The following is a 17,377-nucleotide window of genomic DNA, read 5'->3' as shown; positions in this document are numbered from 1 at the left end:
TAGGTGCACTAGAAGCAAGCAGATGGAGTTTAGATATGTGTTGCTGTTCTTCTGGTGGTTTTTTGTATGATTAAAACATTGTCTTGCCAACTAAAGTCCTTCTGTGACTAAGAAATACACCAGAAGTGAAGCCCAGACAGTTCTAATGACTGCTAGAGGCCACAAAGAGATGATCATTTTTCATTACTTATTTTATACCATACTCCTTGGATCCTTTTTAATTCTACTGTTTGCTGTTCTCCCTTATTGTGGGAAGTAAAATAAATCCAGTCAGATAATTGCCTTAGTACCATTTGGTCTGTCAGCTTTATTATGTGTAGTGTGTAATGTGTAGGGGAAAGAGTAGCAAGAGTACAGATTTAAGGAATTGAAATATGGTGATAGCTCACATTCTGCATTTCCTAGTATAACATTTAAACAACACCCACACAGTCAACCTGCTTTTTTTCTTTTTATTTATTGATTTAAATAACTCTAGTAATATTAGCTTGCTCCAGAGCTGTAGGCTCATTACATGGATACTTAAAACTAAAATGTACCACGAATTAACAAACACAGTTCCCTGCTAATAAAGCCTATAGAACAGTAACACATAGAAAAGTAATTACCAACAGGAGCAAATTCACTTTTCTGATTATGCATTTAAATTATTATTTTTTTTAAATACATTTTTTTTTATACCTTCTGATAATGTAAAGGTATGTAGGATTTGTAACATGATCAAATTGTTTATCTATCGATCTATAGCGTTTAATTGTGAATGTTAATAGGATCAAACAACAACATACAGTTTAATAAATGCTTATATTGTATCACTTGCCGCAATTCACTGTTCACCATTGTGATCATAACTGTGAATTGCCACTGATTGACAGTCGTGGAATAAGTAGAGCAAATTGACCCTTTAAACGCTTCAGGTGAAAAACACCTCTGCTTTGTTCATGTGTTCTGTAATGTCATCATAACGTGTGTGTGTGTTTGTACGAATCGTGCTCTCTGGATCCCTATTTAAAGAGGGTATTTATTCTGGTAGATTACATTTTATTTAATGACTTAATTAATGGAAGGAACCCCCCCCCCCCCCCAAAAAAAAAATGTATTTCTATCTATGAACATGGAATTCTATTTCTCGTTTCTTATGGCAGAGATCTGCACTGTGGAGTGTGGCTCCCATGGGGTGTGTTTTGGTGGGAGTTGCCGGTGTGAGGAAGGCTGGACAGGCTCAGAGTGTGACCAGAGAGCCTGCCACCCTCGCTGTGCAGAGCATGGCACCTGCAAAGATGGCAAGTGTGAATGTATCCAGGGCTGGAACGGAGAGCATTGCACCATTGGTAAGTTTGCTACATGGAAACATTTGTATAGGCTGTACTTAATTCACTATATAATGTCATATTTATTTCATCAGCAATTTAAGTTGTATACTGGAGACAAACCAATCATTTTTGTTTGTTTGGTGTCTTACAGCCCATTTTGTATGTTAGGTGTGTTAAAAGCATTCAGTGTTAGGACTGCCTTAACTACTGACTTGTTTATCAAGCCTCATTGATTTTCATGTACGTGCATTCAGCCTATTCAAATGAAAGTTTGGCCTATGGAAGACCTTAATTACTTTAAGCTACAAGACTGTCTATTTGTTTTCATTCTGATACACAAGTGCAATGGGAAGGGAGATCGTTAACAATCACAAACATATGCTTGTTTGCTTGATCAACAGTTGCAGTACACATTCACTTTGTAAGAAAAAGCCATTTTTACACGCGTGTGTTTGTTTTTAGAAATATTACTTTTTTTTTTTCTTCTGCAGGGTTTAATTTCATGTAGCATCTACTAATAATAAATGATAATCTTAGATGACTTTTGTCAGTACTGCATGTGTACAGTTTTTTCTTTTACAGGTAATGGTATTTGAGACGCACATCTGCTTGTTTTTGTTATTATTATTTATACAAAAATCAGTGTTTTTACCCTGAAGCATTTCAAGTGACATTTATGTCGTCAAAAACACAGTAATTTACAACCACCAATCAATAAATCACAGCTGGTTTAAGACCTATTATGTTATGTATAACATTGATTATTTTGTCAGTTCCCTTCTTGTAAACTTGTGTTTCAACAAAAATAGTTAATAAGCATTATTGTATATGACGAGAAGGATCAAAGTAGCAAAAGTCGGCATTACTCTACAGTGGAGGTTTTTTTTACTTTAGTAATGCCCGAGGGACAAAATGTTGATTTTTACATCTTGACATTCCTCCACTGCTACACTTTAAATGCTACAGTATGCATGCAACAGCGTAGCATGCCGTATCTTAGCCACACATTTTCAGCCATTGAGATATTACTGTAATGTGGACCCATTGAAACACATAAGCTCCAGCACGGTACATAAACAAAAAGAAATGACCTCAAGGAAAGAAGTGAATGGTGCCACTTATAACATTAGCATGTGTATAAAGTGACAGTAATATGAGCAATATTTATCTTGTGAATGTCTTTTCTTTAATATATAATGGTGTGTCATTCATTGTGTTTGTGAACACCCTGTCGAACACCATGCTACTGTAATTTAGGAACTATCTGACTTAATGGGACACTTTTTATTAAATCTAAATGTTTTTTTTTTTTTTGTTGTTGTTGTTTTTTTTTTTTATTTGTCGACACCTCCTTTAAAAGAAGTCTTTAATATTTAAGCTTTGGTGGGTGAGACCATCTCTTTATAGAACTCACCTGAAGTGCTGTAACTTACCAAGACTACAGCTATTTTATTATTATAGTGTCTCAATGTTTGTGTGTGTGTGTATATGTGCGTGTGCGTGAGTGCCTGCGTGTGTCTGTGCATATATATATATATATATATATATATATATAGTGACAAGGTGGGGTAAGCTCTGTCACTTTTGGGATTTTTTCCACTATTTTCTGGTATAAATAAACAAAATAGCACATATGTTTAAATGAAGCAGTGCCTGTATATTTATTGTTAGTATCCTTTTTTAACAGGGGAGTGTCGCATTAGCACAAAACAAAGTCCTAACTCCACTTTGGAGTGCTAACTAAACTTTTATTCTTTTTAACTAAATATCGGATGGCTAAGCCATTTTCCGATATACAAAACAGTGTAACAAACAAATCCAACAGTTTCAGTATGCCTTTTCTTGGGTTTTCATCAGGTGTGTACACAGGACAGCCTTCCCACAGACCAACCCACTGCTGCCGCATGGCCCTATTTATATACACCCATGTCCTTAATTATTGACAGGTGCACCTCTTTAAGAAACTCTGTTTCCTTCTTGTTAGCCATGTTTACCAACCGCTGGGCATTCTGGGAACTGTGGTCCTGCTACCTACTTTAAAACGCAAATAACTACGTATGTTCCTCTGTACTTGTTGTAGAGGGTACAAGCTACGCGTTATTTGCAGTCCTATATATTTACCCTCTATAATCTTTCCCCAATATATGTCACACTCTCTCTCTCTCTCTCTCTCTCTCTCTCTCTCTCTCTCTCTCTCTCTCTCTCTCTCTCTCTCTCTATATATATATATATATATATATATATATATATATATATATATATATATATATATATATAGTGTAGGTTTGCAAGAACCCTCGTTCATGTCATTGACCTCTTTGGATTCCAACCAGAATCCAATTGACAACTAGATCTATTATGTGGGTTTACATGAACAAATAGCTTTGTGTATAGTGATTTAAAATCAATAAATAGATGTAATGATTCTCACCTAGTGTGAGTTTCTTCTCATTGGTAGTTGTCAAAGATGCATCCTGACAAGTGTCCCAGGAGGACTGTACTACTTACAAATTCACTTGATCTGTCTGACATTCAAAAGCAATATAAAGCCGGTACATATTTAAAACAAGTCCAAATCAGTTTTAAGTGTAGGCATACGTAATTTATATACCATTCCACATGTGAGTGATATAGATAGCTTATTTAATTGTGTTGATATCTGATAAAACATTAGTGGTATCTTTGCTAATCAATTTAAATTAAGTGGACTTTAGTTCATAGATATTTTCTCCAGTTTCTCTCTCGTAATGCAAGTATTGGAAAAACATGCTCTTGGTAGCCTGATTAAAACATAACAAGAACATTTTTATGGCAGATTTATTTGCAGTATGAGGTAATAAACCGGTGGTGTTATAAATGGCAATTGAGAAATTGATGAGTTAATTGAACTCTGCAGACGTGTTGTATAATTGTTCGCAGATTAGTGTCATTTTTATCATGGCATCAAGAACCAATTGATTAATAATAAAGCAATTATGTCTATATGGTGATGTGCCAAAGATTTAGGTGGATAATAATTTAGCAAGCTTTCTGGCCTCCACTAATTGAATCACCAAATGCGAAGGTTAAAGGATATTCGGATTGCTTTTTAACTATATGTTTGGTATCTCATTGCATTTTATATGCTTGTAAAACCATGACCTTTAATTTTCATCTAGCTGAGACTAATCTCTGTACAGTTGTTATCTATACTTTGTTACTGTGGAAAACATGTTCACAAGCACATGCTGAATGTTCCATTTTTAGTATTGTGAACATTTAAAAAGACAGAGAGTTATGGTAAATAAGTGATTTATACACAACAGATGACAAAGTGATGAATGACAATGTGAGGAATTGTTCTAGTAGTTGAAAAGAAGTGCCATCCTGTTTTCTTCATTGTTTGCATAATGATATGTTGTTTTGAACAACTGTCTCCTTGCTTTCCTGTTCATTTTAAAGGCCAAATAAAACAGAATACACTTAATAGCTGTGCATGGATTGGATCGGAATTAAATATTTGTTATTTATTACAGATCTAATAAGAATATTGGAAACATTGTATGATTTGATTTATATTTTAATTGTGTTTATGTGAGATTTGTTATTTTTGTATTATTAATTTCTTCATTTTAAGTTTATAGAGAAAATGCAAGTTTTCAGAGAAGAATGAAACAATTTCATAAAACTAGTGGTAAAAAAAAACAAAACAACAATTCTGAGTGGTTTCCTGCTAGTTTATTACGATTACATTATGTTTTTTGTTTTGAACTTTGTATGGTCCGTATTCATTTAAAATACCTGTCATATAGCTTCTGCTGCTGTAAGAAAAGAAAGAAAGAAACCTATGGAAGCAGCAGACCATGGGACACAAGATTCAAGGTTATTTGGGGCACTGTGTCAAATGCCAAAGCTTATTTTTAATGTTGGAGTAGTTATAGCTCAATATGGTGAACAGCCTCGGGATAAGATTAGTATATTGTTGTATCTGATTGATGTATTATGCATTTACAATATGAAGAACTGAAGTTAATGTAATATACAGCGTATTGTAACCTGGCTGTCATGTCTGTGTTGTGTGATGTCTCTGTCGGCTATACTATAGCTATATAGCTATACTCCTTTTTATTTGAATGTGATAACTTCAGATCTCGTTTCCAACGGAACACTGTTCTGAAATGTCTGTCTGTTCTTTTTTTTCCTTTCCATTTCTCAAGCTCACTATCTGGATAAGATAGTTAAAGGTACTGTATGTTCTCTCCTTTTTGTGCTGTTCTTGTATGAATTGTGTAACACACCTGGTTTACAAATAACATTTCTTGATATTTCCATTCACACAATTGCCATTCCGTTGTTTAACATGGGATTACAGCATCATGACTCACACAAGCTAGTAGAAAATAAATTCTCAAAACTCTAGACCATGATGATAATCCATACCTTGCTGTTTCCTTCCTTAACATTCCACATTAAAGGGAAATCATTTTCTTTTCTAAACTAAGCATTTTATGCAGGAAGCACGTTGATGCTTTAAGACATAAAATGAAAACCATTCACGTTCTAACAGTTGCCTTAGAGTTGTACTGGTATATCACACCACCGTATGTGACAAGATAATTCTTGAACCACCAATATCCCAGTTTGGGGCTCCAGAGTGGCCCATCCAGTAAAGGCGCTCTGCGTGGAGTGCAGGATGTGCCCTATAGCCTGGAGATCACAGGTTCTGTCACGTACCATGACCAGGGGTTCCTAGGGGGCGGTGCACAACTGGCCAAGCGCCCTCTGCCCTGGTAGGGAGGGCTTAGGTCGGCAGGGCAATCCACGGTTCACCACACACCAGCGACCCCTGTGGCTGATATGCAGTGGAGCCCTTCAGATCTATGATGTCCTCCAGCACTATAGGTCTGGTGGCCTTGCTGTGGATACACAGTGCGAAAAATGACAGTGGCAGGAACATGTTTCAGAGGATGCGTGTTTCAACCTCCGTTTTCCAAGTCACCGGGGGGGTTGCAGAGGTGAACCAGGATAAAAATAATAATTGGGCATTCCAATTTGGGGAGAAAACCAGGGTAAAAACTGTTGGCGATGACTAAATTTAAAGAAAAATAAATACAGTAAATACATATCCCAGTTCTTAATGTATACAATTCAAATTCACTTCGATCAGATATTTTTTCTTTTAAAAAGAAGCAAAATATTTCATAAGATGCATTAAATAAAAATGAAGATGTCAGATTAAGTTAGTTATTCCTTATGGTACTGGTTATAATAGTTGAATTGTAAAGTCGGTGTCAGAATAATACATAAAAAATGTAAATGCATTTAACTATGTCAAAAAGATGTTATCTCATTAAAATACATAGCAGCCCTAAGGAAAGAAAAAAAACTAAAGCAAGGATTTTCAATAAATTTTTTGTTAAAATTCAAGACCAGGCACCCTTATTGTATCTGCCAAAAAATCAACTTTCAAAACATAAAAATAAAAATTGTGAAGAAAGTAAAAAAAAGTATATATATATATATATATATATATATATATATATATATATATATATATATATATATATATATATATAGATCTTTCAAATTAACTACCTTGGCTGTATGCCTCATTGCTGCGAAGCAATGTTGTTTTGTTTATTTATTTATTTATTTATTTATTTGATTGATTTTTGTTATATGTCTTGTTGCTCAAGAAATCATTTACAGAAAATAAGGCTATTTTAATTATGTTTCCCGAATTTTCCCTCCTTGCTTGTAATAGCAGACAAGATAGGATATAAAGGTAAAGGCATAATAGCCCTAGGGAGATTGTCACCAGCAATCGCTCTCCGCTGTCTGTCTTGAAGCACGGCGTCAACGTCTTTTTGTTCAGTCTATCAGTGTTTTATTGTGGTCCTTATGGTATTTCATTCTTGTCCGTCCTAACTAGTCAAACACACACAGCTATTACGTTTTGTTGGAAGTCCTGTCGGTCCTGTTTCATGCATTTGCAGCCTGAATCCTAATGTCTGTTAGAATATATGCTAAGCTGCTTTAGTTATTTCCTGGGTTTCGCTTATTTTGTTAAAAGGAATGTGTTTTCACAAAACACCCTATATTTTTTGCATTTATTTTGAATGTGCTGTAACTTCACGTGGATGCTCTGCTACCTTGAAGCCAGAGGAAATTATTTTTTGTGGTTCCACTTTTGCCTAGTAGTGTGTCTGGTGGAAAAAACAAACAAAAAAAAAAAAACAACAAGGTATTAAACCAGTCCTATTGGCAGGGATGCCAACATGCTCCAGAATTTACAGACACTTTAAGCCAGGTCAGGTTTTTTAACTCGTCTCTCAAATGGCAAATTAATTGATTTTGCTGAACATGTAACACAAGTGTAAATTGTGTGAGCTGTCGCTAAAGGAATGTAATTGTTTAGCTAACTATTACTAAAAGCACACACCTGTCTGAGGGCGGGGATTACATCCTGTGAGGATCGTTTCCATCAATCAGACCTACACAGCTTGCTGATTTGCTGTATTTGTCTGACTGGGGGGACGGGACGGGACGGGACTGTGTGAAGCAGAAATAAGTACTACATTAATAGATAATTAACCCCAAGGTTAAACCAGTGCGGGTGAGTGCATAATTCTCTATAACGACGGAATTGCCCTATTTTGATACATATTGTTTACAATATAACATTTCAAGCACTATGATTTTAATACATGTTATGATGCTCTTCCAATAGAACTGCCACTGCAATTGAACACATTTAGTGAAGTTAAAAAACCTGACCTGCCTTAAAGTGTCCATAGATTCTGGAGCCTGTTGACAATCCTGCCTATTGGGTACAAAAGCAATTAATAATAAATGGAAGTGTCAGTTACAGTGGGGGGGGGGGGGGGGGAACACGCCTAGGCTGTCCAAAGTACATATCTTTACATGGAAGCAGGTATTGGAATGTGAGCAGTCCTTGTTGTTTATTTGTCTATGTACAAAACAAAGGAAAAAGGAAACCTTTTATAGTCTGGCCAGATGCGTGATTTGCAGTCATTGACCAAATTGCTCAGGTTAGCAAGTTCATTGGTTTTGAGAAATAAGACATTAAACATAATTTTCCGTTTGCAGTTACATCTATGTGAAATTACAGTATTTGTGCATTTTCCAAGGGCTGTGTCCAGTTCAGTGTCAGTATGTACACCAATTGTGTATATTTGTTTGTTTGTTTATTTAATTTTCTTTTTTAATTGCGTTCTGTACTGCAATCATCTGCTTGACAACACTTTTTTTCCTTTGATAGAGGGTTGCCCGGGTTTGTGCAACAGTAATGGAAGGTGTACCTTAGACCAAAACGGCTGGCACTGTGTCTGCCAGCCTGGATGGAGAGGAGCTGGGTGTGATGTTGCCATGGAAACCCTGTGCACAGATAGTAAAGACAATGAAGGCGGTAAGGAGTGTTGCACAACAGTTTTTTTTTTTTCTTTGTAATCATATTTGCCATGCATTCTTGTTTCCGATTTGACCTTGTACACTTTGTTTATTTTTTTTAGATTTTTTTTTTTTTTTTTTTTTGTGGAATCCCAAAGATAATAACAGACATGTAACTGCAGACTGGTTTAAAGTTTGTTCAGTGCATATCATCTCCAAGCAAATCAGTACCCATCCTCACTGCTCTGGGTCTTAGTAAAGGGAACAAGACCGATTAATGACATAGCCTTGTCTAGCCCAGAGGCTACTTGTGAAAGTATTAATTTCCCTTGAGTTAAAACAGGGTAAACATAATTAAATATGAATATGACGGGTCTGAGAAAAAACATACCTGACCCGCGTGTTACTTTATATAAATATCAGCCTTTATTCCCTAGATAGCTCTAGAAGGTGCAATGGTAGGCAGTTAAAGGTAGTTAAATAATGGACTGTCTCAGAAGACTTCAGTAGCATAGCAGGACATGCCTCTCAAGAGCTGATCTTTCATATGCAAATAATTAAAAAGATTAATAATAATAGAAAAGATTATAACAATATAAGCCTGTGGTGTTGGAAGCCAGGGTTGAAATACACCCTTTGTTCTACAAAGCCACAGCAGCTTGCCATAGTGCAGGCAAAAGGGTAATCAAGTTAGCAATACTAAATAACAGCAGTTCCAGGAGTACAGAGAACAGCAACAAAAAAAAAGAAAAATGCTTTCACGAGTTATGGGGAGTCTGTTTCATAATTGTTGGGGTAAACTCCGTGAAAAATAACAAACACAGCAGCCCTGCATCTTGAATGGTGAAAATGAGATTCCTTCCTTGATTGATGTTAGCAGAGAGGCTTGTAAAAATGCATTTGCAGCTGATTAGTTCAGGGGGTGTCAATCTCATGCAGTTTTATGACCCACAGACTACATGCCAGATGCACGTTTGCTTTTTATAAACTAACAAGATGAATGAGTACATTTGAGTGTGACTCTAGTAGATATTACCTGTGGGAGAACAAAGCCTTGTACAAAACCCTAACCACGTATCTGAGAGTTAAAAGTAATTTGACACATTTGTTGTCATTTCTGAACATTGTTGCAGACAAGAAACATATTTTACACTCTAATACATAGCACAGTCCTTCCAGGTGGAGTACACTATGTGGGTTATTTGTGTGTGTGTGTGTGTGTGTGTGTGTGTGTATGTGTAATATATATATATATCAAATTGCATACTGGAAGTTTTATTTTACTTTGTTTCAGTCAACCAATTATTCCTAGATAATATAAATGTAACAGTTTTCCACTTTGTAACACTACTGTAAATCTCCAGGGATATAAAACAACTATTTAAGAAAATCTATGTATTTTCACACAATCTTAGATTGATTTGAGGCGCAGCATTGTTCAAGCTGTACAAACGTAAAAGAACAGCAACAAAGCATTTGTTTTGAATTCGTTGTCAGTGTCGTCAGCAGTGATGATCATATATTCACTTGAGTTACTTTGTGCTTGCAGATGGATTGATTGACTGTATGGATCCTGACTGCTGTTTACAAAGTTCATGCCAAAACCAGCCGTACTGCCGCGGATCACCTGACCCCAATGACATTATTGGGCAGAGCCAACAGCCACCCCCTCAGCAAGCTGCCAAATCCTTTTATGACAGAATCAGTTTTCTTGTTGGGCCAGACAGCAGCCATGTCATACCTGGGGAAAATCCATTTAACAAAAGGTGACACTGACTTGAAAATAATACACCTATTCATTTATCTGATCAATTGTTTTAACATGTATTTCTGTGTTTGTAGAAATATATAATGTAATTCTGAATATAATCAGTATTTATATAATATACTATATACACACAAATTAGTGCACGTTTTTTAATCTGTTAATCAGCAAATATTTGAAAGAGAGTGTGCTGGATAAAGATATGGACAAAATAATTCCTGTTTTACAGTAGTCTTCTCTAATGTCCGCTAAGAGTTCTTTTGTGGGTTCATAATGAAATGATACGCTTGGGAGCATCTGTGTAAAGTGTGTTGACATCCTCTTAGTACTGCAATTGGAGCTTTTTTTTTCTATTTTTGCTAGATAAACAAAAAAAAGGTATTTAATAGGATCCTTAGCACTGGAAAGGATTCATCATCTTTTTTCTGTTTCCAGCGAGGCGTGGAGAAACCTGTGTTAGCCCGGCATCTGTGCTTTGCATCAGTATAGATAATATTATCTATATCCAGTGCATGACAGTCTTTTTTTTTTCTTCTAAACAATAAGCAATCAGCTTGTGTCAAGCTTGGTTACCTGTGATCATTGGTCTATATCTGATCTTTTCTTTTAATTCACAAGCATTTGGTAACTGCACTGTGTGTTCTACACAGCTGAGAAAAGAGAAGTAATTGGAAATGTACTGCCTCAGACATAATGTTTCTTTTTGTGTTCTGATGGGCCCTATATGGCTGGAGATGAGTGTAAATATGAAGGTAGAGACAGGAGAGTTTATTGACAAAGACAGCACATGCATGCTAATAAAACACAGCTAAACAAGATTAGTGGCTTTCTAGCTACAGCATTTTCAAATGCATGTTTGCAGTACTTACTTCATTCATCCCGGGCTGTTCATCTTCAGTTCTTAAAGTAATACAAGACAATGAAAAGGTGCCACCAATGGTGCAAATGCAAGATTCAGCCTTCAACCCCTGCTAAATGCCACCAAGTGACATAAGATGGATGAGATAATGCTGTTATTGAGACATGTATTATAGTCTATTGCTTCGTCGCTGGTAAATTCTTGTAAATAATTAGCACAGTGGGAACAATCCTGTTTTTTTTAACAAAGGCTTTTCAAAGCAGCAGTTGACAGAGATTGATACAGTTTTGCCTTTTTGGATCACAACCAGTGCTCAAATTATGGGACAAAAGGAGGGGGGGGGGGGGGGGGGGGGGGGGGGCCTAAAATGTGAGCCTGAAGTGACTGTTAGCACAGCCAATTAATGTTTTCCTCTCAGACTTTACAAGCATATGAACTCCAGTATTTAAATCACAGTATTCTAGTTCACACAAGAAGACTATTAATAGAAAATAGTAGCATTTGTCATTTTTGATTTATTTATGCTTGGTTTTGTTTTGCTTTTTTTTTTCAAGGAAATAAAAGCAGTCAACATGTAACATAAAATATTGAGCTTTATTAAATTGAATAACAACAGATATTATATTTTAAATGTCATATATGTTCCTGTTAGGTTGTTAGATAACTATATTTTCAATGTTTAAAAATGTAGATCTTTAAGGTTGGCAACATTGCAATAATAAAAATGCATGAATAAAAATCAGCAACCCTCACAGTTTACAAACACAAATAACACGCTGAAGTGTCAAAAAGAGAAACAATTGCGACTGAAGATATGTAGTAAAAGTATAATAACGTTGCTTAGAAAGGTGGTTTAAAAAATATTTTCATTTCTGTATTTTGGAGGCACTATGTGTACTTTAAGCTTCCCTTTCATAACATAATTAACATTGATAGACTGTTATATACTTACAGTAAATGATATATTACAATTGACTGAATTTAATTTATGAATTATCTTGCTTGTATTACTCATCTTTGTCTTGATCATATCGCATCCAACTTTTGACATACAATGAAAAACTCGTGGGGGGGGGGGGGGGGATGCAAAATTTCTAGCAAATGAATATCACTGAGACAAGCTGGTATGAAATCGTACAAAGGTAATAGTTATAGGAAAGCTATTATTTTTAAGTTCTGTCTAGCTACCATATGACACTGTTGCTTTCACGTTAGAATGACTGAATTTAGCTTTAATAGAAGGGTGGAGTCTTCTGAAAATTTTGCCAAACATTTATCTCAAATTAGTTTTCATAGTTATTATTTTCTGATTAATAGTGTATAACATCAACGATGGAAACTTTATTTGGACATACTGTATTAAAATGAAGTAAGAATGTGTTGTATATTACTTTTTTTTTTTATTTGTAACATTAAACTTTTGGTGTATTTATTGCAGATCATAATTCATTGCTTTATTTCTGTTGTCATCTGACCAAAACATGTTAAATGTACAAAAGGCCAGGTTAGAAAAATTACATCAGCTTTTATCAATTAAAAATGTGATATATACAGCTATGGCCAAAAGTTTTGCATCACCCTATAGAATTAACTAACCATTTTACTTCATAAAGTCAAATGAAACCTGCTGAATCCTCCCTATAATTCAAGCACCAGTTGTGCTGGATAGTCCAAGTCGAATTAGAACAGACGTTGCTACACCTAATTAAGTTTGAAATGTCATATATTCATTGATCCTCTCTAAGATGCCAGTTGTAAAATTCTTTATTAAGTAATAGTCATTGATAGAGATGATTCTTTATTTCTTTATTACTTTATCTTTTGCTTAAAAACTTGAGAGTATATGGAGGTTTAGCTAGAGATCAGGTCAAGTTGGGTTAGAAAGACAGAGATTAATTGGGTTGCTGGTAGAAGAAAAGGTTAATCTTTTAAGTGGACTGCACCTGGGAAATTGAATAAATTTTGAAGCGATTTTAATACTGCTCACTGCATGGTAGCAACATGACATGGCTGGTATGTTTGATTAGCACTTTAGAAAGCAGTAATGACCTGCAAATAAACCACTAGTTAATAGCAGGTGTCTTGTACTGTATCTCACAGAGCAAAGGAAGAGGGTTAACACAGGAACTCCTGGGCTTGCTGTAATTTACCAGCATTAATGCAGTTAAGCACAGCAGTTGATTAAAAGTTGAAGCACAAATGTTCCTTAACGCGCCTTTATATCTTTCACTTGCCAGCCCCTACAGGTTTATAAATTGCGTCAAAATTAATTGGACTTATAAGTTTTCTTTAAGTAATTGCCGACTATGTGATATATGGTTCAAAAGTATATCGTTTATAATTTTTAAGCATTCATCACTAAATTATTGATCTTGATAAGTCTCCAGAGAACAGCTTGCAACAAATTAAAATGGAAATTATTTCAGAGTCACTTAGAGAATATAAATGATGCCTGGTTAAAAGGGGCAGGGAATTGGGGAGTGTTCTTCAGCTGATTTCATGAATAACAATGGATTGCGTGCTTTTAGGTTACATTATCTATAAATCATGCTTGCAGTGGCCTTAAGGGAGAACAGATGTTAATTGTAATGGTTTTGTTTTGCTGTTTGTTTGTTCTGCAGCCTCGTGTCCATCATCAGAGGTCAGGTGCTAACAGCGGATGGAACCCCTCTTATTGGAGTTAATGTCTCATTTGTGCACTATCCAGAACACGGATACACCATTGCCCGGCAGGATGGAATGTACGTCTGTTTTACCTGCTTTGTGGAATATGACAAATTAGACATGTCTGCTAATTGTGTTTAATAGTTTTCACCATCTGGTCATGCTTTTTATTGAATTTGTGTTGACCAACCTTTTGTACATCCTAACAGAGATAAAACTAAGATTAAGGACATTTATAATAACGTGATTTTGAGTAACAAGATGCATGATGTAAGGTGTATACTGTACAAGATGACAATCTCTAGCCTTTCCTATGGGCTACCTTTCAAGGACAAACAGTGTGAGGAGGGGAGGGGGGGGTGGACTAGCATGCTTGGCTGCAGTTATGATCTCTAAAACACTTCTAGAAAAAAAAAAGATATTACAGCATCTACTGTACTGCCTGACCAAAACAGCTGTTCAGTCCTTGAGCCAGCATTAACTAAGAAAGCAGCAGGGATGTATGTAGAGCCATCCCCAGACAGAAGTGCACCCCTCAGGTGTTGAAACCATGGTGAATGTAGGGCATTATTTAAAAGCATTGTCCATCGTTCCAAACCAATCATTTTCTCTGGACCCCACGGAGGTAATAAACACTGTAGTTTGTCAGAGAAGTAGAGGTCCTGCTTTTACACAAATACAATAAGAAATACAGAAAGAAAATCATACATAAGTCAAGTTACACGCTGGAACTTTTATACAGTATATACTGAGTGCTGCAGGATCCTGAGGACATACAAGTACCAAGAACATACTGAGGACATACAGGTATTCAAGAAACAGAAATAGGACAATTTAATCAGCAAGGGTTACCTAGCTTTATATCTAGATAGCCTATTTATACACTTTTACGGTAAAGTGGATGCTGTAAAATTCCAGGTCATGTTCTGTTAATTAATTAAGTTTTTGCTCTTTGGTTAGGTTTGACCTGCTGGCCAATGGTGGTGCCTCATTGACGCTGAGCTTTGAGCGTGCTCCGTTTCTAACCCAGTACCGCACTGTGTGGATCCCCTGGAATGTGTTTTATGTCATGGACACACTGGTGATGAAGAAAGAAGAGAATGACATTCCCAGCTGTGACCTGAGCGGGTTTGTAAGGCCCAGCCCTCTCATTGTCTCATCTCCATTATCCACATTCTTCAGGTCATCCCCTGAAGAGAGCCCCATCATTCCTGAGACACAGGTAAATAAACACTGAGATATTTTCGTGACCTTTTGGGCAGTATTTCACATCTTTTGGAAGTGGGAATCATTTGAATAATGAAACACTGCACCATTGATGCAGATTGGTGTTATCTGATAAGTAAGACAAGAACAAAAAATACAAATTGTGCTGCATTAGCATGCATACCAAGCAGAGAGCAATTAAGTAAGCAGTAAGAATTTATGCTAACAAATATATCATAAAGAACGTTTATTATTATTATTATCTTGTGAGGTTTTTTTTTGCCCCCAAAATACTAATTCACTTCAATTCAGCCTTGGTTATTATGCTACAACCTGAAATAGTTTCCACTAAAATATAATATATAAATGTTACAGCATTCATTAAAGTGTTATTATTATTTATGAATGTTACCACATGCAGTAAATAATATATTAATGCGGAACTACATACTAACAGTTCTGCCTCCGTATTCTGCAGTTCTTTGTTTTACATTGATATCATCTGTGATTCCTTTGCTAATGCAATGTCAGCGGAAACAAGTAACTTGAGTTCTTAAAACCTAGACAAAGGCGCCAACAGTTACTGCAGAGCCTCAGGAAAAAAAAAGTATATTTTACTGTTGATTTCAATGATCTCATGCTGCCTCACTGAAACATTAATGACAAAGTTTCACTGCATGTAAAAACAAAAGAGAATCAGTTATATCTGTGATGAGGCCTATTGAACACAGCCTGCAGGGCAATGTGTGGACTGCAACACAAATGAACATGTTTATGTAGTTTTTGTTTTTCTTACTAACTAACATTAATGGAAGATTAAATGTCATACTGTGCTGTATATTCCACCAATTCTGAAACTGAGACTCTCCTTTTCAGGTCCTACAAGAAGAGACTGCAATCCCAGGCACTGATCTCAAACTCTCCTACCTGAGCTCCCGTGCAGCAGGTTATAAGCCTGTCCTTAAAGTGACCATGACCCAGACTAATATCCCATTCAACCTCATGAAGGTCCATCTCATGGTAGCCGTGGTGGGCAGGCTCTTTCAAAAGTGGTTTCCAGCCTCTCCCAACCTATCGTACACCTTTATATGGGATAAGACTGACGCTTACAATCAGAAGGTTTATGGCTTGTCTGAAGCAGTTGGTGAGTTATGTTTTTGATGCGAAAGGCAAGTTAAAATAAGAGTGGCGTACCAAGTTCAACATTCATGCAGCTTAATTTGTACTTAATAGCTTATAGAGTTCTGTATGAGGCCTGCTTCTCATTGTCAAAGGTCTGTAAATCATATAAAATGGTTTCCTATTTAATTAATTCAGTTAAATTAATATTTATAGCTTGTTGCGGTAGGTGGTACTGTAGCTTTGTTGATTGCCAAAACTGTCAATTTCGACCCCTTTCTAAGGTAGATATAGAAAAAATATTTAAATGTTACAGTTGCGAAATTGTATGAGGAGTTAAAATAAAAATCAGATTTGAAATGTCTTCTGCCTTTGAGGAGCTACAAGATTTTATCTGAGCCTTGGTCTTTATGAGAACACTTTACAGGCATATGGAAGTAGTCCAGACTGAGCAAAATATTACAAAGTACATTGCCAAATCGTATATAAAACCTTTTAACCATGAAATATATGACTATGCAAGTGAAAAATTAAGTTGTTTTTATCAATAATTTTGTATTATGAAGAGTAAAATCATACTTACATACAAACGTAATAAAATAAATAAAAAATGAATAAAATATATCCACAAATAGCATTTTTTTTAAGTCTATAGAAAAAATGACTATATAACAACAACAAAAAATATATATATATATATATATATATATATATATATATATATATATATATATATAGATATTAACTCTATTACTATAGTATAAATGGTGACACAGCTGTAAACTGTATTGGGCTACTAATAAATGTGGCAACCACTGTAAAACAAATAAATAAATGCATTTCATTTTTGGCATGTGAACATAATGTACTGTATTTCCTGACTTTCAATAAATTAGCATTTTGAAGAGAAAATTATATTTGTATACAAAAGTTATAGAATTCAGTATAACCACGAACAATAAATGTGGACACCACTGTAAGCAAGCAAATAAATTCATACATAAATAAATAAAAGAGATGTCGTGTGGTGTACATATACAATTGAGGAGGCTGTGTGAAACA

At 35.5% G+C, this 17,377-nt stretch overlaps 1 protein-coding gene across 20 annotated transcripts in view; it reads left to right on the top strand.

The window, feature by feature from the left end:
• LOC121320601 (teneurin-3-like) overlaps positions 1-17,377 on the top strand; it is a 280,613-nt gene that overhangs the window by 239,918 nt on the left and 23,318 nt on the right. For 13 of the 20 annotated variants that reach the window (XM_041259216.1, XM_041259197.1, XM_041259152.1 and 10 more), the window contains 8 exons: positions 1,146-1,331; positions 5,510-5,536; positions 7,060-7,077; positions 8,575-8,721; positions 10,252-10,468; positions 13,948-14,067; positions 14,951-15,212; positions 16,073-16,340. In XM_041259216.1, the coding sequence (XP_041115150.1) occupies positions 1,146-1,331; positions 5,510-5,536; positions 7,060-7,077; positions 8,575-8,721; positions 10,252-10,468; positions 13,948-14,067; positions 14,951-15,212; positions 16,073-16,340 (1,245 nt within the window). The remainder of the gene's footprint in view (positions 1-1,145; positions 1,332-5,509; positions 5,537-7,059; positions 7,078-8,574; positions 8,722-10,251; positions 10,469-13,947; positions 14,068-14,950; positions 15,213-16,072; positions 16,341-17,377) is intronic. The other 7 variants (XM_041259170.1, XM_041259106.1, XM_041259240.1 and 4 more) reach the window with 2 other exon arrangements.

The sequence above is a fragment of the Polyodon spathula genome, chromosome 1 (assembly GCF_017654505.1).
Source record: "Polyodon spathula isolate WHYD16114869_AA chromosome 1, ASM1765450v1, whole genome shotgun sequence".
NCBI lineage: Eukaryota > Metazoa > Chordata > Actinopteri > Acipenseriformes > Polyodontidae > Polyodon > Polyodon spathula.
The sequence above is the reverse complement of the archived record's forward strand: the minus strand, read 5'-3'. Positions and strand labels throughout refer to the sequence as shown.